At 43.2% G+C, this 23,828-nt stretch overlaps 1 protein-coding gene across 3 annotated transcripts in view; it reads right to left on the bottom strand.

Moving 5' to 3' along the window:
- The window catches only part of RGS17 (regulator of G protein signaling 17), an 82,670-nt gene that overhangs the window by 37,646 nt on the left and 21,196 nt on the right, over positions 1-23,828 (bottom strand). The window contains exon 1 of one of the 3 annotated variants that reach the window (XM_054022659.1): positions 20,263-20,342. The exons of the other annotated variants lie outside the window; for them this stretch is intronic. Within the exon in view, the coding sequence (XP_053878634.1) occupies positions 20,263-20,306 (44 nt within the window). The 5' untranslated portion in view covers positions 20,307-20,342. Of the gene's footprint in view, positions 1-20,262; positions 20,343-23,828 lie in introns of those variants that run through there. 3 annotated transcript variants of the gene reach the window in all.

Below are 23,828 nucleotides of genomic sequence, written 5' to 3'. Positions count from 1 at the left end.
CAGTGTCAGTTACACAGCGCCAAAGAGGAGAAAAGCCTCCAGCCCTAGGGGCTCTGTGTAACTGACACAGTGTCAGTTACACAGAGCCCCAGACGCTGGAGGCTCTGTTTAAGAACCGGGCTGCCCGAGAGCTACCGGCTTCGGGCAGCCCCGTGCCTCCAGACCCTGCGCCCCCAGCCGGGCACTTCCCCTCCCGGGCTCCGGCGGCGCAGGGTCTGGAGGCACGGGGGCTGCCCAAAGCCGGTAGCGCTGGGGCAGCCCGGCTCTTAAACAGAGCCTAAGAGGAGCAGAGCCTCCAGCTGCGGAGGCTCTGCTCCTCTTCGGCTCTGTGTAACTTATACAGTGTAAGTTACGCAGAGCCGCGGGATCCCTGGAGGGGAAGTGCCCGGCTGGGGGCACAGGGTCCGGAGGCATGGGGGCTGCCCAAAGCCCGAGCACTACCGGCTTCACGGTTTGCTGGGCAGCCTCCAGACCCTGCGCCCCCGGCTGGGCGCTTCCCCTCCCGGGCTCCAGCTGCGCTGGGGAAGCGCAGGCTGGGGGTGCAGGGTCTGGGGGCTGCCCGGGAAACCGTGATGCTGGTAGCACTGGGGCAGCCCTTTCCCCCTGGCTGGGAGTGGGAGGGAGGAGGGGGCGGAGTTAGGGTGGGGGAAGGGGCGGAGTTGGGGCGGGGCTAAGGGTGGGGAAATGCGCGGGGCCATGGACCGTGGAGGGTCCTCTTTTTTTATTTATGAGATATGGTAACCCTAGCAAAATGAACTGCTTGAGCTATGGAGTTACAAGCTGCAACTTCATAATATACAGTGGCACCTTAGAGACTAACAAATTTATTAGAGCATAAGCTTTCGTGGGCTACAACCCACTTCTTCGGATGCATATGCATAAATTTGTTAGTCTCTAAGGTGCCACAAGTACTCCTGTTCTTTTTGAGGATACAGACTAACACAGCTGCTACCCTGAAACCTGTCATAATATACAGTGTTAATGTAACATGCCGGTCAGCGTGTTAACATAGAATGGGAGAGGTCAGTCCAGAGGATGTGTACATTATAGCTCTTGAGCTAGAGAGATGGGCTTTCTAGCTAAGTCCTAGAGACTAATGCTTTACACTTTGAAGGCCTCCCAGTGTTTGCCAAGATGGCAGCCATCATATTATGAAGCCTTGTTTTTCTTTAGTTTTCAGAGAGGTCATGTAAATACCTCATCCTGCCTCAAATACTTGTACTCCCCCAAATTACCTCCTCTCCATTATGAATGACAGGTCTAAGCCTCCTCTTGGTCCATTCCTTTTACAGTTCTATGTTGTAAAATACTTGCTTGTCTCTTAGAGCAGACTACTTCTCCACCTACTAACTTTTCTTCAGAAGCTGGAGATCTCAAGTAGCTTCATAAGTAGTCTTATTGCCTCCCCATGACTAGAAGTTTTGACTGCAACTGCTCTTGCTGCACCTCTTTCTTTCCCAAGTGAACTCCAAGATAATGCAAGTTTTCTGCAAATAAAACATCTTTCTTATGTCAGGCCCTTCTATTCTGGATATGTTTGGCCCTTCATCATGGTTTTTTAAAAACCGGTTGGAACATGGTCATAAAACAATTTGAGGTCACACAGAAACTCCCTAGCAGTAATTCATTTCAATGTTAGATACTCTCAAAAGCACAGTATTTTTGCATTCATGCATCACATTGCATCAGTTTTCACTGGCAGTCATATGATTTGTAGAGCTGGCTCCTACATCTATCTAGAATGCCTGATCTTTGGTCCCTAATTTAAATTGATCCTAGCCTGCTCTGGTACACAAGCCCTGAAAACTCTTGCATTTAAGAGTCTATTCTTCATACATTTTTGTCTGTTTCCTCAGTTACAGAAGCAAGCATTTTTCAATTTGTGAATCACTGAATACAATAAGTGGAATTGTAGGGAGAAGAAGAATTGCTGTTAGAGAGTTATAATTTGGTCACATCCTAAGCAAGTCAATCTCTTGAAAAAACAAAAACAAAATTGTTTTCCTAAATGCTAGCCACATGAAGTAGTCATATGCAGCCTCTTTTCAGAACTGGACCCCTTGTGTCCAGGAGCGAAGACAAAGCCTCCTAGGATATTAAGAAATTATATAGAAGCTGTTCAAATATTTAATATTTAATGGACTATCTGGGAATGCTAACTCAGCCCTACCAAAACCAGCTTGTGTAATTTGTTTGGACACTACAGAGACCTTGCTCTCTGTACAACAATGCCTTTTTATGAATCTGCCAGACAGCCTTCATGGTTGAGAAGGTTGACTGAGATGTCTTGTTATCATTTTATAGTGAATTTAGTACCCTGAGGAAGCCCCACTTAAGTCTCTACATTACAGTGCAGCTATGGATTAATACTTCTAAATCAGACAGTATTGCCCAGCTACTAAAGATTAAGCCTGACAGTAATGCATTATTTAAAAGTTTGAGATGGGTACATGAACAGTTTTTTGCTTCAGTGTTTAAAAGGAAACTTAAAACATTTAACAAGCTGTGCTAAAATTATGAGGAGCACTCTGCAGCCTTCAGGAGCATTTTATAAGTGCAGGATGTAAAACTCACCAGGAAGCCTTCCATATTTCCCAAGCATATTTTATATTTGTATGTGTGGCACAGCATTGGAGATTCCCATTTGGTGCTTCACTTATCTATCCTGCTTCTTTGGCTAGTACTGACTTTGCCAAATGAAGCCCTGGTTGCAACTGGTGAAAAAGTTATTTTCCCTCCAGAGAGGGCTTGCAAATCCTGACATAGACGTCTTTGGTCAAGTCTATAATGTACTCCACTGAGAGCTTACTCACGGGAGCCTTGAATGACACAGAAAGCAAGCAGCTCTGCTGAAGCCACCACTGTTGTAGCTCCTACATAAGCATTAGATTTTTCAGTGCACTAAAAAATCCAGATCTCATTTCACAGTTCTACTTATTTTACTGCTTTGTGACCTGCATAGATCCTGTACAATTTCATCAGAAATTTAGAATAAGTAGGTCAGTCGAAGAATTTTGACCAGAGTAAGGAAAGGAAGATATTTGTTCAAGAATTTTTTTTAAAATTTTTTTGTAGTGTTGGTAGGAAGGTTTCTGTGGGTTAGTGAGAAGAATACCCAGAAGTCACCTACTACAGGACAGGCCCAACAAAGAGAGTAACAGAACGCCACTAGCCGTCACCTTCAGCCCCCAACTAAAACCTCTCCAGCGCATCATCAAGGATCTACAACCTATCCTGAAGGACGATCCCTCACTCTCACAGATCTTGGGAGAAAGGCCAGTCCTCGCTTACAGACAGCCCCCCAACCTGAAGCAAATACTCACCAGCAACCACACACCACCCAACAAAAACACTAACCCAGGAACCAATCCTTGCGACAAAGCCCGTTGCCAACTCTGTCCACATATCTATTCAAGGGACACCATCATAGGACCTAATCACATCAGCCACACCATCAGAGGCTCGTTCACCTGCACATCTACCAATGTGATATATGCCATCATGTGCCAGCAATGCCCCTCTGCCATGTACATTGGCCAAACCAGACAGTCTCTACGCAAAAGAATAAATGGACACAAATCAGACATCAAGAATTATAGCATTCAAAAACCAGTCGGAGAACACTTCAACCTCCCTGGTCACTCGATTACAGACCTACAAGTCGCAATTCTTCAACAAAAAAACTTCAAAAACAGACTCCAGTGAGAAACTGCAGAACTGGAATTAATTTGCAAACTGGACACCATTACATTAGGCTTGAATAAAGACTGGGAGTGGATAGGTCATTACACAAAGTAAAAACTATTTCCCCATGCTAATTTCCTCCCTACTGTTACTCACACCTTCTTGTCAACTGCTTGAAATGGACCATCCTGATTATCACTACAAAAGTTTTTTTCTTCTTCTGCTGATAATAGACCACCTTAATTGATTACCCTCGTTATAGTTAGTATGGCAACAACCATTTTTTCATGGTCTCTGTGTATATATATACACACAGATATATATATATATATCTTCCTACTCTATTTTCCACTGCATGCATCTGATGAAGTGGGTTTTAGCCCACAAAAGCTTATGCCCAAATAAATTTGTTAGTCTCTAAGGTGCCACAAGTACTCCTAGTTCTTTTTGCTGATACAGACTAACACAGCTACCACTCTGAACCCTGCTCTAAGGTTAACTGACAGAAACAAATCTGTCTCCCTGAACCACATATCCCACAAATGATCTTGTCTCTAGTTATGGATCATGGTTACCAGCCTTCTCAGCTCTAATGTTAGTATTTATTTCCTCTTCTGTTTCTTGGTTTCAAGCAAAAAACAAAACAAAACAAAACCAGTATCTACAGTCTCATTCTGTCTGGAATCACAGTATTGAAACACTTATCAGTGTTCCAGTGTTTCCGGCATTATTCCTGGCAACAGCGTCTCACTCACTTCTCATCCCCTTGTGCCCTCAAATGAGGTAGTAAAAAAGCTTTACCCTTATTTTTCATCTTTATCCCTAATGGTCAGTTTTGTATGCAGACTCAGTTCTTGCTTCCATAATTATTGAAGGGATTTGTCTGGAAATCCAGTATTCATTGTGGTCTGAGTTCTTCCATGCTCTGCTTCTAGTTGCTGCATTGTTTACCTCTTAATTATGCTTCCTGACCAGGGGTCTTGCTAGACTGATCGCTGCCACAATGTTTCATGTGCTGTATAATGGATAACATGAAAGGACTACATGCTTCTAAAACTAAACTGGCTCTTTATTAAGAGAATTATTTAAAGCAGCACTGCAACTGTAGCTAGCATTCGAACCATGTGCATGCAGACCGACTAATGAATGCCTCCCCCATACTCTTCACTCCTGCAACCTGTGCACCTAAGCTCCATGCAGGCTGCGGGTACAGACAAGGGTTATACAATCAGAGACACTGATGAAAGGTCAGATATTGGGCTAGTCACAACCACAGAAGCAGTACAGGCTCCAGGAGTAGAGTTCTCTTCTACCCTCACTTTCCCTGTTAAGGAGCAAACACTAAGCCCCAAAGAAAGCAAAGGCATGGAAACCAAATAGTGACAACATCATGAAAATGAAAGGACAGCAGACATCAAAGGATGAGGATAAAGAAGATATCCTGAGATCTAGCTAGGAGAAGGTAATCACTCACTTTTGTCAGGGAATTACAATGGAAAGGGAATAGACAGCAAGTGGGGCTGGTTGATAATTTGGAAGTTTCTGGGTTTGTTATGCTGCAATCCACCTCCTCTCCCTTCCCAAATATATATATATATGTTTGTTTTGGTCAAATATGTGGCTGGAGAAAACTTAACCAGCTTTCATGACAAGTCAAAGCAGAGCAAGTAAACCGCATGCTCCAGGCCTATGGAGGCAAAGGATGATGAATAAATACTGTTTAGAAAGGCAGAGTTGAAAACCATGGAAAGTCACTAGCTATTTAAAGCACACCCAGACCTTCTTCAGAAACACTCAGCTATGTGAGGAAAAAGGAAGAGTAGAAAGTATGAATACAGGGGAAAGCCAACACTGGCAGAATTAGAGAGAGAAATTTTCACATGGGTATAAATTAGGAAGAAGTCAGTTTGCCTCCTCCTGCTGATTTCTCTTCAATTCTTTCAATATAGGACCTGCTTTAAGAACACGCTTCATTTATTAGTCTTATGTTGGGGAAGGGGTTGCAAACATTTGGCTTACTCCTACAGGAATTTGTTGGAGACCTAGGGTAAAGTTTTTTCAAAAGTGCTTACGTGACTTTTGAAAATCGAATTTAGGAATTTAAGTGTTACAACCCTGGGTGAGGTCCCTGGTAATCATCACCAGGCTGCTGTACTGGATCCAACCCTCATGTCCCACTTGCTATTGGCTTGTTGGGGCCAGGCAGAGTTTAGGTACTATTTCTCTGGCTCTGGGCACCTAGACTCTCACTCCAGGTGCAGATTCTGTGTTGGACACCACACTTGGCTCTGGGGACCCTGTGGTTCACTTTTGTAGGCCCTGAAACTAGAGTTGGATTTCCCAAGCCTCCCTATCAGAGGGGTAGCCGTGTTAGTCTGTATCCACAAAAACAACTAGGAGTCCGGTGGCACCTTAAAGACTAACAGATTTATTTACAAACAAATCTGTTAGTCTTTAAGGTGCCACCAGACTCCTCGTTATTCAAGCCTCCCTGGTCACTACTACACATTCCCAGAGTTCCACCAAAGCTGTGGACTTACTGTTTCCCTCTTCAGGGATTGTGACAGTGAAAACAAGTAACACAGGTGCGACAAGGAAGTTCTAAACACAGACCAATGTAGCAGCCCAAGAGATCTACAGATCTATGGGAAAAACAAAACTTGCATGCAAATCCCTGCCTCTCTTTCCTCACCACTCCAAATGCCCTTTGGGGTTTGGTCAGTGTCTGTTCAGGGAGTCCAGGATTCCTCTTCTTCTCATCCTTGTTTGCTTCTGGTTCTGGCCTGCTCCACTTGTTTGAGTGAGTCCTTTTTATGAAGTTGCAATTCTCTTTGTCAGATCACATCAGTGACTTCAAGTCCCTGGCCAGGTGATCTGTCCTTTCTTCCTGGTGAGTTGGTAAACTCCTAGGCATTGTCCTGCTAGAGCAAGATTATTCAATTGTTGATGGTCCTTAAATGTTCTGTTTAGGGGCAGACACCCATGTGCCAGTCCCTCTGCCCTTAACTTGAGGGATGATGCAAAGATACAGGCATATTCAAACTGGATTTCATAATTCACATGGCCAGATTGAGCCTTACTGAGAGATTTTGGCACTGAAAAAAATCAGAGGGACTTGGAGACTAGGAATAGCATTTTTCAAAAGGGCCTAAAACTAGTCACAAAATGGAAGAAGAAAAAAAACCCAAAACATAGTAGCTGTCATCTCCCCCACACCATTTTTCATCTTTTTTTTTTTTGCAAAAAATTGAGATTTACAACCAGAAATAAATGAAACATTCTTAGCTGGCAGATCAAGTATTTACTCATTTCTTTGCTTCTCACCAATAATTAAGACCAAAACATATCTTCCCATAGAAAGCAATGTCTTACTATGGAAAGCTTTGAAAATGGTCATATTTGATAACTTGCCAAGCATTTACGGTTACTCATACTGCATTTTGTTTGCATTTTAAAAGACATGTTCAGGTAGAAAATCAAATCTCTTCTTTTAGGGAACACTTTAAAAAAAATACAGAATAAGCACAATTATTCATATGAGAAAATGATATTCATGGAGCGAAGTTTAGTCCCTACTTCCTTTTAAGGCACCATATTCAACACAAAAAGAAGGAGAAGTCCTTGTGGCACTTTAGAGACTAAGAAATGTATTTGGGCATAAGCTTTCGTGGGCTAAACCCCACTTCATCAGATGCATGGAGTGGAAAATACAGAGGCGGGTATAAATACACAGCACATGAAAAGATGGGAGTTGCCTTACTAAGTGGGTGGGGGGGTCAGTGCTAACGAGCCAATTCAATTAAGGTGGAAGTGGGCTATTCGCAACAGTTGACAAGAAGGGGTGAATACTAATGAGTTCAATGTAATCAAGGTGGCTCATTTCAAACAGTTGACAAGATGTGAGTATCAGCAGGGGGGGAATTAGTTTTTGTAGTGACCCATCCACTCCTAGTCTTTATTCAGGCCTAATTTGATTGTGTCCAGTTTGCAAATTAATTCCAGTTCTGCAGTTTCTCATTGGAGTCTGTTTTTGAAGTTTTTTGTTGAAGTATTGCCAGTAGGAGAACACTTCAATCTCCCTGGACACTCAATAACAGACTTAAAAGTGGAAATTCTTCAACAAAAAAACCTTCAAAAACAAAGAGTGATGAATTTGATATCTAGACTGAAAATATCTAAGGCAGGAATATTTTGAAGACCATTTATAAGGGAATTATAAACAGACATTTCTATGTAACATCTCACTTTTGATGAAGTTTAACAGCGAGAATTTGAAGCTACTTTTCAGTGATACCAGTTGTGATTTATCAGAATCCATTTCTATATATTGTATCAGTATTAAATAGTTTAATGTTCAGAGGCAAAGAAAGAAGAACATGCTATCAAAACTTGAAACATAGTCTTTCAAAATCCTTTGGGTACATGCAAATTTGCGCGTGACAGTGTTTGCTTAGTCAGATCTGTATGTTTCCCAGTTCTCTAATCTTATCCTAAGCGTTGTAAATTGAGCTAATCCCTTAGCTGTATTAACATACAGCAAACCATTAAGTAATTCTTCCATTCAACTATGCAATGGGACACAGTGAACACATTTAATTTTGATAAACAGGTCCCTAATGATCAGCAGTTGAAACCTCTTAGAATGTCGTCTTTATAGATTACTGAACAAAGCTTGACATGCATATCTGCCACTGATCTTCCTATAAATTGTGTTCCTAGGCAATTGCAACTTGTTTGATATCCTTATTTACTGTTGCATAGACTATGGGCTTCCTGAGGGAAGTTCATTAGTGCCCTGTCATCCTTGTTTACCTAAACTACTTTAAAGTAGAAAAATAGTTGCATACAGCAGCAGTTCTCAACCAGGGGGGCCACAAGCAGGTTTTAGGCAGTCCACCAAGCAGGGCCAGTGTTAGACTCACTGGAGCCCAGGGCAGAAAGCTGAAGCCTCGCTGTTCAGAGCTGAAGCCCGGGGCCCTGAGCCCTGCCACCTGGGGCCGAAGTCGAAGCCTGAGCAACTTACCTTTGCGGGGTCCACTGTGGTGTGTGGTCCCAGGCAATTGTCCTACTTCCAACGCCCTAATGCCAGCCCCGACTTTTATATGCAGAAAAACAGTTGTGGTGTTACAGGTGGTCTGTGGCATTTTTATAGCATATGGGGGGGGCAGGAGGGGACTCAGAAAGAAAAAGGTTGAGAACCCCTGGCATACAGAACTATTTCCTGGAACCAATGAAACATGGACATTTGCATGCTGAATTTTAGAAGATTAAGTTAAAGAATCAGAAGAGGTCCATGTAATATACATAACTGAGACACCTATACAAAAGCTTTGGGTACCCTGACAATTTAATGTTTTAACATTAGCATTAAAAGAAATACAAAAAACAGGAACACAACTCAGTTTGGCCAGCCAGCCACCAATCAGTGCCTTTTCAACCCCTGCCTCGCCCCCAGCCCCTCCAAACAAAAAAACCTCCTGCCGTTAAAAAGTTTAATGACAGAATCGATACACAATTTGGACCAAATGCAGACACCTCCCGGGTGGAGGAGTCTCTGCTGGCTAATGAGTCTGGTGGAGAAGATGGGTGTATAAAGACTGAATTCTGCTCAGTTATACCCAAGTAGCTCCATAGTCAGTTGTGACACACTTGATTTACACTGGTGAAACAACACAAGCCAGCTGAATATGCACAGCCCTCCTGTGGCTCCGATCAACCCTGCAACTGCATGGCTATATTCCCTACCCGGGTGGGATCTGGGCAAGTTTTTATTCCAGTTTTTGAGCTGAGTGCACAGCCACAGCTGTTCTGTTGCTTTAGGTGTTGTGATATTGGGTAGGGTGTGGGGTTCCCAGTATCTAGCCCAGCTACCGGGGCTAAGGAGTAGGCTTAGCACTACTTTAGTCCATTTTTGACACAAACACAGACTGCTTAAAATAGAGCCCTTTTAGATATGCTCTTGCTCCCATTACCAGCCAAAGTCATATCTAAAGCTCTCTGCTTAGTGCCCCATCCATTTTTAATTTAACTCTGTGAGAGCTTGATCAGGCTATAAAAGCATGTTTGTCTGCTTAGTGACAGGGAGAGTCGGTAGACTTGCATTTATCTCTGGATTCTCATTTTCTGTAGTAATATATATTTTACAAGAGACCAACAGTGACTCTGCAGTTTTAAACTAAAAGGCCTGTCTTTTATTAGCATCTTTCATCCCAAAGCACTTTACAAGTGATGTATGTGTTTAAGAACCATATAGCCACCTCTGCCTAGGCTGACTGAAATGATAAAAAACTACTTCCGTTAACTCCAATAGGAGTAATGCTAAGTGCTTTTCAAAATCCCACCTTTAATGTTTGTGCAGGACAAGGGGACTTTTTGGATGAGAGCTTAAAAATAAGAGATCTAAACACAGTGAACTGCATAGGATTCACTTCACTAGCTGGAGATCTACATATGTTAAAACACAATACTAAACCCACTTATGAGGATGACTGGTTATAACATATGCCTTTAAGGCAGTATAATGCTGATCAATGACTCCTCTAGTGCTCTAATTTAAAGTAAAAGGCTATTTTGGACAACCACTCACTGAGCAATAGATAACACTATGCCTTCATACAGCTAATGGAAATTATTTTTTCCTTTTCCTATGTGGCAGAAACACGCCATGTGCTACATCAGGGATCTACTGTAATTCTCTTTTCGTGGCTATGCCCTGTTAGAGTGCAGACGTTAAATGTGGGCAAAGGTTTTTATAAAAGGACATAAACATTGTGTAAAAGCAGCAGAGAGTCCTGTGGCACCTTATAGACTAACAGACATATAGGAGCATGAGCTTTTGTGGGTGAATGCCCACTTCTTCAGATGCATGTAGTGGAAATTTCCAGAGGCAGGTAGAAATATGCAAGCAAGAGTGAGCCAGGCTAGAGATAACGAGGTTAGTTCAATCAGGGAGGATGAGGCCCTCTTCTAGCAGTTGAGGTGTGAACACCAAGGGAGGAGAAACTGTTTTTGTAGTTGGCTAGTCATTCAGTGGGCATTCACCCACGAAAGCTCATGCTCCCATACGTCTGTTAGTCTATAAGCTGCCACAGGACTCTTTGCTGCTTTTACAGATCCAGACTAACACGGCTACCCCTCTGATACTTGATAAACATTGTGTTTATCAATAAAAGAGACCAATGTTTTGCTTCAAAACACTTGAGCCAAGTGATGCCTTAGTATTATGTTTTATATTTGACCAGCAATGCAAGTAGGGTGGTCCGGTCTGGTCTGCCGTACCAGGAAGATATTTATAGTTGGTAGGCAGGGCCGGCTCCAGGCACCAGCTGACCAAGCACGTGCTTGGTACAGCACCTTAGAAGGGGCGGCCAATGTTGGGGTGCCGGGGGGCGCTAGCGGTGTTTGTTGTTGTTGTTGTTGTTGTTGTTCGGCGGGGCGGCGCTTGAGGGGTTTTTTTTGTTTTTTGTTTTGTTTCGGCCGGGCAGCGTGGGGGGTATTTCGGCAGCGTGGCGTTCGGGGAGGGGGAGGGGCGGGGGTTTGGCTGGCCCGGTGCTCCAGGGGTTTGGGCGGCCCAGCGCGGCGCTCAGGGGGTTTTGGCGGCCCGGCGAGGCACTCGGAGGGAGGAGGTTTCGGCAGCTCAGCGCGGTGCTCTGGGGGGGCAAGGGGGTTTGGGCAGCATCGTGTTCCAGGGGTTTGGGCGGCCTGGCGAGGCGCTCGGGGGCGGGGGGGCAGTTCGGCGGCCCGGCGTGGCACTCAGGGAAGAGGGGGGTTTGGCGGCCTGGCGCGGCGCTCGAGGTTTGGCTGGCGCGGTGCTTGAGGGCGGGGGGTTGGCCGGCGTGGAGTTCCGGGGGTTTGGGCAGCCCGGCGCGGCGCTGGGGGTGGGGGTGTTAGGGCGAGGCAGCACTCTTCTTTTTCGCCTGGGGCGGCAAAAAAGGTTAGAGCCGGCCCTGTTGGTAGGCGTACTAGAAAGACACAAGAGGAGCAGAACGAGAACTCCTCTGGTGCAGCTGTACCGCCCCCTGCCCTTCCATGCAGGGTCTCCTCCATCTATACAGCCGCCCCGCCGGAGGGCAGGGCTGGGGGCAATACAGCTGTGCTGGAGGAGCTGTGGCATGGAGCCACCCGGTGGCCCCAAGTTCTGTTTCTTTCACCCCGTGGTTCCCAAGTCTCTGGTGAAGCGGGAGGAGGACACAGCTCCCCACCGGGTAAGAGGGGTGGATCATGGGGAGGGGACAAGAAAAGCGTGGGGGCCCCAGGCGGGGGCAGGGTGGAGTCACATGGAAGGTCATGTGAGGAGGTCACAAGCTCCCTGTTAGCTGCTGCCCTCCCCCCCCCCCCATACCAGTAAGAAATGGATTCCACTTGCACCACTGTATTTGACTCATTCTTCTTACAGAGTTCTGGCATATTCAATAAATGCACAACTGAAAAGCCAAACGCTGCGCTTTTTCTTAACATGTTTGCCACAAATCAGTCTGCCTAACTCCAATCTGCCATTCTTTGCTAATAAAGTTCTACTAAAGCTCTCCTGTGTGGAAGTAAACCATTTGAAAAGACAGTACTAATAATAAGTTCCACTACAGTTTGTGGCTTAAGTGCTATGAGATGACTTGCTGAAAGTGCTCACATACATGGTAAGTACTGAAAATGTAAGCAACATGCTGATGTACTAAGACTGGTGGCAGAGAGTTGTATGCCACATCTTAATTTGAAGCCACCTGTCCCTTAGGGGAGAGTCCACTCGAGGGAGCGTAAATTATGAGAAACAACTTTAATTCTTGCTGGAGGAACTTCATGTGGGGGTGAAGAATAGACTTGCTTTGCGCTGGAACGGACCTTTATGTTTATAGTCCCTTAAGAAGCAATATCTCCTGAACAAAGTAAACTAGAAAGTGTAGATCTAAATCTTTAAATCAAGTTATTAGTATTCTAGACAGGGCCCTATGGACTCCAATTCTGCAGCCTGGCATTCTCTCAACATGCCATGGATTTTTTTTTTTGGCTACAGAATGTCATTTGGCTCTAGCCAGGTATTGACACGGTTTCCCCATCTCCCTGCCCTGCTAGGACCTGCTTGCAGCTGGATCTTGATTTCCCCAGAAAGGGAAGTTAGTTATATTACAGTGCATGACAACTACCCTGTTTCATGGAGCTAGGCAGCAGGGAATCTGGGAGCCTGAGCTGGAGCCCAACATGCAGTCAGAGATTAGGGCACCTAGAATCATAGACTGGCCAGCCTGACGAACAACACAGCAACTGAGGCCATCTCCAAGTTCCCCACTTCCTAGGCACACATGGGAGGAAGTACAGGTTCTGAGCCCAATTGCCTAGGCAACATCACAGGAGCCAAGAGCCAGATAGTGGAGCCAGACCAACTAGCAAGCACAGAAAAAGACCAGACAGTCAAAAGTAATTGAAAATAGACTAAATCAGAATATTTTCAACTATGGTCAGCTCTTGCACATGTGGGTGAATGAGAATGAAGGTCATTACATGGGAGCAGAATAAGTTAGTATTGCTGAGGAATTCCAGAAATAGGCATGTTAAAAATAACTCAGCTGTTTTTTATTCGCTAATATTGGAAAATCGCTATTAGCCTGTCAAAATGCAATACATTTTTTTTAACTCTTCTAATCATTTGAGGTGGGTTATAGCAGTTATTTACAGATGAGCTATCCATTCTGCACTGCTTGTTTATAGCTAGTGTCACGGCCTAACCCACTGAGGATAATATTCAGGTGAATGGTTTGAACATAAGAGGGCCAGTGCAATGCAAAGAAGAATTGTGTTTTAACTATTAATACAATATTCAAGTGCAATATGGAACCAGATTCTGAATTTAATCTGGAATGACAACGGTACCCAAGATCAGATTCTAGCTGATGTAATTCAGCCCCTTTTAGTCCTGGTGTTGTAAGCAAGAACATATTTCCAGACTGCAGTAGACCTGAGTTTGGAGAATGCCCACCAACCATGCCCACTAGAATAACTGTTGTGCTCTATCTCCACTTTAGTTTTTGGAGGTTTTTTTTTAACTGTATCTCTCAGGAACTATTATAAACAGCTGTTCATTTACTATTTAAGATCCCAAGTATTATGATCGTGGGATAGATTGAGGGCAGAAGGGACCATTATGATAACCAAGTCTGACTTCCTGCATAACACAGGCCAGGGGATTTCACCCACCACATCCACTATTTAGCCAAATCTGTGTTGTCAAGCTCTCTAGCATCTCCGTTCTTCCCCTCTCCACTCCCTCCCCACAGGACTGAAGTAGAGGACAAGTCTTGGGCAAACCACATTTAAGATAACAACAACAGATTGTATGTCTGAGAAGTCTGAGACGATTGATGAAGCCAAATGTTCTTTTGCTTAAACAGCAGCTTCTTTACGATATACCTATGTTTTGTTTGCCTCCAAGTGTTGTTAAAGGATGCCTGTTGTACAAACATTCTACGGAAAGTGCCAATCTACTTGTGTTCTTAGGGGACAGTATCTGCAGAAGCAAGCAGTTTACATTGCAATATTACAGTGAATTAGTCTAACCCTAGTGGGAAATATACTGAAATACTTATTAGGGTACTTTCATACTTATTAGTGGACCCAGCCTGGATCCCCTTGGCCACTGACTTCAATTCAGTTTCACTATATAACTGTTTCTCACATCCTTCCTGCAGTGAACCCCTCTAATATTTCCTTTGATTGATCTAACCCTTTTCAGACACCAGAGGGAAGGCCTGATTCTGCAATCCCTTACTCACACGAGTCTTCTATACTCATGACTTCAGTGAGACCACCCCATTTTTCAGGGTAAGTTACTCACACGCAGTCAGTGGGACTATTTGTCTGAGTAAGCATGACTCACACGAGTATGGGACTGTGAGAACAGGAATATCTGTACAGTTTGATAACCAAGATCAATTGAACAAATTGGTCTTATAATGTGAGAAAGTGACAAAATAAGAGAGATATTTGTCTGTAAATATATCTACCATCCTTCTTTCATATGAAGAAAGGAATGTTTACAATGAGGCACCAAACAGGAAATAATTAAATGCATGTTTTCAGACAATTTAGTGAAGTTGATTAATTCTACCCCCTAATCTGACTATAATTAGGCAAAGTGTTATAGCACACAAGCCAGTACTTGTAGTGTCTTTATAGGATAGTATACTGCATCACTAAAGAGATACCACAAATGAACATGTAAGGCCTCTGATAAGTTATGTAGATACTGTAGGTGGCTGTTTTACTTACTCAGAATGTATTAATTATTCAGTCTCTTATGAATCCTATATTTATCCTATTCTCCTGTGCTTGCAGTTTTCCAGTCAACTATTCACACTTCTTAAGAAGTTGTGATTATCTATTAATATGCACAAACGCCTCCACAAAAGTCTGCCCCATCATAATACATCTAAGTTAGACAATCACTAAAGAAATTTAACTATTGATGTGGTAGTAGATAAACCTTCAACATTAAGCAGCATCTACCTATGGTGCCTGATACCTCATTCTCCCCTATGGGCTGGGCTCCTTCACTATATCTTCCATGATGCACTGTGATCTCCCCTGTGACCAAGCCACCTGGTGCATCATGAGAAATGTAGTCCAGGCAGGGAACCTGTCCCATAGGAGGAATGAGGCACCAAGTGAAGATTCTATTTAACAATGAACTAATTTGAAACATTTCAATTTGGGGATGTCAAAACAAAACTTTGACACTTAAAGTTCAAACACTTTTTGTTCTGCAAAAATTGCTCCTTCAGATTTTCATCCCAATTCAGAACAAATAAACGTTGAAATATATCAGAATTTCCCATGGGATGGGATGGAAATTCTGATTTCTGCTCAGCTCCACTTCTGATTATGTCAGCTCCAGAGGAGAGGATGAAAGTTTCTGTTGACACCTATTCCACTTCTGCAGTCTTTTCCCAGTCACTCTAGTCTTCAAACTATTGCTTGAGGTTCTTCACCCTCACAAAAGGAATAGTATAGCTCTCCATCATTTTAGTTGCCTTTATTGAAGTGACTACTTTACTTTCATGAATTGTACTAGTAAGGACACTGGGCCAGACTCTGATCTCACTTGCACTGGGGTAAATTTGGAGTAACTTCATTAACTTTGCAAATTGGGAGCAGCTCTAGTACTGGTGTAAGTGAGCATGGATTTCCTCCCATGTAGTGTATCCACCAACAGATTTGATCACTATAATGTTATTACAGCAGCACAATTGTAGAAGACCCTTTAACTATGTACCCTCCAGACTCTCATTCAGTAGTGAGAAGACCACAGTATACTTTTCTTTGATTGTCCATCTTCTAGGCATTAGTGTATCTGACGTAAATAAAGCCAGGGCTGGCTTGAGGCCCCAGTGGACCCTGGAGTCTCCACTTCTTACTGGCCTCAATAAAAGCAGTTTGTATACCCTTGTTTACTCTCTGCCAGTTAAGTGTGATACTCTTATACAATGTGATCTAGCCTCCCCTGGATGAAGACACATAGCTCTCAATAACAACAGGAAGAGCTATGCCGACAAGACTGCTGTATTTCTAGTTTCACTGGTGAAGGAAGGGGTTCTTCTGCTACCTTGTTAAAGAACCAGAGATTTGGTTTCTCTCTCATTTATACCATATACCGTATTTTCCGGCGTATAAGACGACTGGGCGTATAAGACGACCCCCAACTTTTCCAGTTAAAATATAGAGTTTGGGATATACTCGCCGTATAAGACTACCCCTCTTCCAACGCACACCAAAAAAAAATTAAAAAAACATCAGATTTGATTTCAATATGGTAATTTTAATTCAAATGCTTATGACATGCAGGTACTTAGCAGGAAAACTGTCACTTATAAACATAAGGCTGTTTGTCATCAAACATGTAAACATAAAACAGTGCAAGTGGATTAAACTTTTCCTAATTCACTCTAAAGCTGAAAGGAAGGATAAGACAATAAACCCATGGGAGCTGCCATGCTGTTTGTTTTCTAAGCTGTCAACCAAACTGGAACTGATGATGATAGGAGGAAGATAACAAACAAGAGAGAGAGAGCAAGTGCCGGGCAAGTCCCTGGCGAGTTAGCAACGCCCATCATAACTGCAAGCTACGGTATTTTTACAGGTTTTGCTGGCGTGACAGTTTCCCTTTAAAAGCCTTCAAAATCCTCCTGTTCGTCATCTGATATCATAAGTACATCAATGACATCTTGTGATACATTTGTAAGGCAGTCATCGTATGGATCGAATTCCGTATCAGATGGTGTGGTCTCAGCTTCGGCTTCCTCTTCATCTTGCCACAAGTAGTCGTCCTCCATACCATCTAATGAATTTGATATGCCACACTTCTTGAAAGACTTGATTACTGTTTCTGCATCAATATCATTCCAGGCTTTTATGACAAACTTGCACAAAACATCCAACTGTGGAGCACGCATGTTTCCTCCTTTTGTGAATGACTTTTTGCCGCTAACCATCCATTCATTCCACTGTTCTTGAATGCGATCTTTAAATGGCTTGTTTAGGCACACATCCAGTGGCTGTACCAACGATGTCAATCCTGCAGGAATAACTGCCGTATCTGTGTTTAGTCTTGCAAGCATTTGCTTGGTGCTGGGAGTTAAATGAGCCCTGAACATATCCCACACCAGTAGACTACATTTTTGAATAAGTCCACCTGGTCGCCTGCTCCATACATTATCAAGCCATAGCTTTACCCCTTCTTCATCCATCCAGACTTTTTCATTCACATGTACAAAACAACCAACAGGGAACTTGAATTTCGGCATTGTTTTTCTTTTAAAAATAATCATTGGTCTCAGTTTGGCGCCATCAGCTGTGCATCCTAGTACCACTGTAAAACTGGACTTCTCATGTCCTGTTGTTTTAATTAAAATTGTTTTTTCACCTTTTTGATGGACAGTTTTATTTCCAACCATATCAAAATTCATTGGAGTTTCATCCATATTTCCAATACTACTTAACGCATAGCCATGTTTAGTGCGCTGTTGTATTACATATCGATGGAAACTATTTACTTTGCTATCAAGATCTGCAGGTAATTTTGGGGCAATTTTCATCTTTTGCCTCAGTACCATATTATGCCTTCCCATGAATCTAGTAAACCAGGATACAGTGGCCTTAAATCTGTTGCTGTGATCTGGGTTAGATTTGGCCCACTGAAGTGCAAACAAATGTATTTTATTTCGTGTCACTACATAACCATTTTGGCGATGCTCATTCACCATGTCTGCTACATGTTTTTCGAGTTCTGGCCAATGTGGAGTGCCTCTTCTTAATGCACACTTACCCCTTGGCATACTCTTTAATGCTTTTTCATTTGCTTTCGAGTCCCGAACCATCTTTTCTGTTACTCCATATTGTCTTGCAGCAGCGCAGTTATTATGTTCCATGGCAAAGTTTACAACTTTAAGTTTGAAACTGGCTTCATATTTCTTTCTTCTTGCTGGTGGAGCCATGATGGGGTTTTGACTGTTGGACATTTGTATACTGTACTGTATGTACTGGTGCTATACTGTATGAACAGGTACAGATACTGGTGCTGTACTGTATGTGGTACCCAGTATACAACAACCAGCCAATCACGGCAAGCGATGTACCTTACCGGCGATTGGCTGGTTGTTGTATACAAAGCCTGCTTGGATTGGTCAGCTCTCCCTGCCTGCCCAGCCCTCCCTGTCTCCAAGACTATCAGAGCGGTAGCGCAAACACGCCTCTTTCACCCGTCTGGCCCGCCCTTGTATCCTATTACCTCCTTCTCTGCCTCTCAGATCTCGCACATGCGCGCCTGCGCCTCTTCACTGCAGTCCTCAGGAGCGAGATCTGAGAGGCAGAGAAGGAGGTACGGTAATAGGATACAAGGGCGGGCCAGACGGGTGAAAGAGGCGTGTTTTTCTGGGCACAGCGCCGCTCTATCTCTTTTTTCCATACCCCGGGCGTCCCGGACGCCTGCAGCTTGCTCCGCCCTTCACTTACACCTTCCTGGTGAGGCGCCCCCTCACCTCGTCATCGGGCGGGGATGTGGCCGCGGCCGTTTTTGAGCTCCCCCCACCATATGCGGCGACCGCAGATTCTCCAGTCCGGCTCGGAAGTTTCAGCACCCGCCCTATAAGACGACACCCGGCGTATAAGACGACCCCCGACTTTTGAGAAGATTTTCCTGGGTTAAAAAGTAGTCTTATACGCCAGAAAATACAGTAAATCTTGTGCTGCAGCCACTGCTGTTCTAGCAGACTGAGTCTCAAAGGGAGTTCTGTCCAGTCTATCTGTGCTTCTCCTTAATTTAGATAAGGTACGCTCTCTCTCATGGAGAGCTTGTTCCTAGAGGGGTTTTTTAAAATGAAGATTAATTCAATATTTTCCTATGTACCTATCTGCATGTTCAAACTGAGCAATTTGTAGTGGTGAATAAATCCCTCACAGATAGGGTGACCAGAGGGAAAATATGAAAAATTGGGACAGGGGGTGGGAGGTAATAGATACCTATATAAGGAAAAGACCCCAAAATCAGGACTGTCTATAAAATTGGGACATCTGGTCACCCTACTTACAGATATCTTCTGAGGAAGAGAGCTTTAGGCTTTCTCATGCATTCTCTGAGGAAGAAAGCTTGAGTATCTCTCATGTGCTTTCAAGTATAATGGTCTCATTAACATTAATTATCTACAACCCAAAATGGCTGGGGATAGAAAGCTAAAATTTCATAAGAAAATAGTTGTCAGTGTTACCTTGCTACATTCTGGTGACAAAAAAAAGTTGTTTTGATTGGACAGTCTGAAGGATTTGAAGATTGAAGTCCCTACATAAGCAGTATCTTCCTTCATGCATTGTGCACTTACTGGGGGCAAAGTGTTTTGGTAGTTTCTAGTCAAGAATTCCAGATTATGGAATTCTCACCCCTTTAAAAAGGCCTAGGTAATTCCATTAAATATTATGTTGCGAAGATTAAGCTTTACAATGCAGTCTGACTACATGGTCCCCTGCAGCCTTCCATGCAACATGTAAGGTGTTTAGCGGGCCTTGCCTCATTCACGGGGGGTATTTTATGAAGCACAATGGATTGTGACTGACTCTGGGGCAAAATCTGGGAGAACAGAGCATAGTAAGAAGCACAAATTTCCCTCTGCCCCAAATACAGGCCTATTGAGCCGAGGCAAAACTCGACCCATTTGGTTCCCTTGCTGTCACCACATACAAGAGAAATCAGTAATGGTGTGAGTTCCCTATGAAATCTTAGTGGGAAAAGAAGCTCCTTTAAGTTACATCACCATAACTGTTATGCCCTCAGCCTCCAGCTTCCTTTTCAACTCCCAGCTGCCCAAATATTATGTTTCCTTAGCACAGGGTCCAGCTGCCAACCATTTCCTATATCAGTCTGGACACAGAGCCAGACTGCGTATGAACCAGTTGTCAGGGGCTATGGTAGATTAGAACTAGAATAAAATACTCTTAAGATAAGATTTGTTTCCCATTTGCCTATAACTCACTAGTTCCAGCCATATTCCTCCCCCCTCTCCCAAGCCAGTTTACCTTGTTTTCATGTGGTTGTGATAAAAATACCTTGAATGTTCACACGGAAGTGGGGAGGAGGACTGCTGTGGCATGATTAAACAGGAGAAGACAACTGAGCAGCAGTATCCATAAATATGTGGCTGCGAAAAGGCAAATACATACATTTATTATTATTAACTGAGTGCCTCCCTAATGTGTCAATACCCTGGTTTTCTTGAGAAATGAACAAACACCACCAACCTGGTTGTAATAAAGTGACTAATACTGTTTTGATATGCTATTTATAGGTAACCAGGTACAAAGCATTGCCTAATAGCCAGTTATTTATTTTAAGTCAGATACAAATAACAGCTTCTCACGTTACCAAAGTTTCTCCAGCTAATAAAATCATTACTACTGAATGATGAACTACACACAAAGTTGTACTCTTTTCTCAGTTGCAGGCAATCTGTAGTAGCTGGTGAAGCAAATTAATTACTTCAAATTTACAGAAATTGGTCCTTGAACTCCAAGTAGGAGGAGTTTTTTCTGTACATTAATAGCATCACAACTTACATATTTAGGGGCATTACGATTATTTCAACTCTTTTGCTAAAGGCATCTAGCAGCAGCCTTGGAAACAGGATTCCAGACAACTGTAAATCAACTATTGCTCTGTTCCAGTTTGGTGGTAATTGTGTTCTCAAAAGAAGATATGCTGTGTAGTTTTAGCCATGTCAGTCGTAGGATATTAGAAAGACAAGGCGGGTGAGGTAGTATCTGTTATTGTACCAACTTCTGTCGGTGAGAGAGACAAGCTTTCTAGCCACACAGGGCTCTTCTGCAGCTCTAAAGAAAAGACCTGAAGAACTCTGTATAATTCAAAAGCTTGTCTCTTTCACTAACAGAAGTTGGTCCAATAAAAGATTATTACCTCACTCACCTTGTTTCTCAAAAGAATATCAGTGTAAGTTAATTGAACTGGATGTGTGGCCATACACATCCCTGCTTGTGTCAGATGTCTTCTACACACTAACATCAATATCCCAGAATGCCGTTTTGAGGGGTAGAAGCAACAAGAGGATACCATGGAGCTTGGTAATAGGTCTTTCTAATCCTCTCCACTCCACATAAGGTGAGTGGATGGCACGGACTATAACCTTTAGCAGATGCCTTTTGCTCTCCCCTCAAGACAGCTTAATCCACCATGGTCTGAACTAGGCATTTAATGTGGCAACATGCTTTAGTCTTAAACACAAAGTTTGCCTCGTGTGAATTTACACCCACTTCCAGATTATAAAGATGTCAGTGGAGAAACTGGAGGAAATAAGAGGACCAATTTCCTTTACCCCAAAGGGTCATTAATATGAGAGGATTGTCAGCTTTTTAAATGTACTAGCTTGTAGAGCTCTGCAGAGTTGTACTCCCACTTGGAAGAGGCAAGTTATGGGCAAGTAAAATTTTGTTAGTTCTTTCCCTTGATGTGATAATGAAAGAGGTGGCAGTTTTATTTTGTATGCATCCTGAATATATACCACATGACTGCTTTCTCTTGGATGAGATAAGGCTTGCTCAGAAGTTTGTGATTATCTTGGTCTCTAGTGGCCAACCTACCGAGAGGCTATAAAACCATATTGTTACAGGCTGCCACCACGTCTGCATTTGGTATCAAACGGTAAGCTGTCTAGTAGTCTATATAGCAGACATGCCAGAGACTGAATGGACCTGGAGACTAGAATACTTATTCCTGGATATGCTCACTCTAGAACAGACATTGACAGGGCTACCCACAGAGGCTTGCAGTGTTACTACCTGCGCTTTATATTGCATGACTGTGAAGAGGATCAATTTCTCCATCAACCTGGCACCTGCCTAACAGGGGTGCTGGAACAATTTCTATGGTGGGGGTGCTGAGAGCCATTGAACCAAACTATAAACCCTGCATATGATTGAAATTATTTCAAACCAGGGGGTTGCACCCGCAGAACCCCTAGTTCCAGCACCTATGCTGCGTAGAGTGCTAGAAATTCTTTAAGAGCTTGTTTTATCCCCCAGGATAGTTGCTGCTTACCTGCCTGTTTAAGTTTACAGACACACTTTAGATATTGTAACCAAGAGTTGATTTACAGGTCTGTGTAGATGTCTCTCCCTTGCAAATACAATAACTTGACACATGGCTACTTCCTTCTATCAGATTTGCAGAGGTTAGAAGGGTGGAGCATGACAGTTTACTAAAAATATCATGAGTTGGTTTTTCCTGGATTTAAGTTTGTTTAAGCTGTCTAGCCAAATTCCTGTCAGGATACTATTCTACAGCAAGTATGAGTGATCTACAGGGATGACCTCCTGAAAGTTATAGTTCAGAGAAAGAAGAAAGAAAGAACTATCATTTGTATGTAATAAGAGATACAGGTCTATTGTTAGCATTGCTGCTTTTTTTAAAGTTGGAAATAAACCTTGAACAACAAATACTAAATGTTTAACCAGACAATTTGTCCTCCCTGTAGTATTATGCTGGACAGGCTATCAGAACAAGGGTCTTAAAAATGACACTTGATTAACCAGTGAGGAGTGTTCCATGTGTGATCTGGTATAGAGATGCTTCATTTAAACAGCTGCTCACTTTCTTTACTGGAGGCTAACGCTGTTAGGTAGGTTTCCTGGTTTATATCTGTTTGAGCTATTGTAGTACAGATCTTTGTTCTGTAAGAAAGCAGCATTACACACTGTACTCCATCTATTATCTTTTATGCAATAATAAGACTTTGCACTTACCTAGCAACTTTCATCAGCCTCCAAGCATTTCAAAAACATTAAGGAATCAAGTCTCACAATAGCCCTGCAAGGAAGGCAAATCTTAATTTCCTCATTTCTCACATGCAGAAGGGTAAATTGTGGAAAAGAGGTAAAGTTTTTTTGTTTTTTAGGTAAGGTCACACAGTGAGTCTATAGCTTAGCCAAGATTAAGATCCTGGCATCCAGTTCTCTTCTCTAATCACCAGATTGCCTTTTAGCTATTTTAGCAATTTGCCTTTTAGCAATTTGTCATGTGACAGTTCCACGCAGTGATGTTTGTTATTGAAAAGAGAGAGAATTCCATACACAAACCAAGGACTAGACTGTGGTTTTGATGATGCAATTGTAGAAAGGAGTGAGGGGCAACAACCCACCCCTCTATACCGTAGAATGGCCTACCCATGCCTGCTTTCTTGCCTGTGGAAAAGGGGAGTGCACAGAACTGGGGATCTACTCTCTTTACTGCCTTGCCAGTGCGGATGAACCAGCATGGGGCATGCTGCTATATAAGCCAGAAGGAAAACTACTCCTACTCCTCCTCCTACTGAGAGGAAGGTAGAAGCCCGGGAGTCATTGTGATTCAGAAGTCCCTTAGGGTCACTCCTAGGGAGATGCAGAGCAGTGTAAATTGTGCACCACCCATTGCTAAAACTGTAGGCACATGCCCAGGCCTGGGAGTGTGCCTTTGTGGAATTTGTTTTCCATTTTCAAAGACATTGTCTTCTTCTTCCTTCCCCCATCCCACAACCTCCATCTAATCCCACCCCATCATCTCAGTAAATGCTCATGTTCCACCCACAGACACACCTACTGAAGTTCAAGTGAATAATTCACAGTCA

This window comes from Malaclemys terrapin, chromosome 3 (genome assembly GCF_027887155.1).
Source record: "Malaclemys terrapin pileata isolate rMalTer1 chromosome 3, rMalTer1.hap1, whole genome shotgun sequence".
NCBI classification, from domain to species: Eukaryota; Metazoa; Chordata; order Testudines; family Emydidae; genus Malaclemys; species Malaclemys terrapin.
This window is presented reverse-complemented; position numbering and strand designations above follow the sequence as displayed.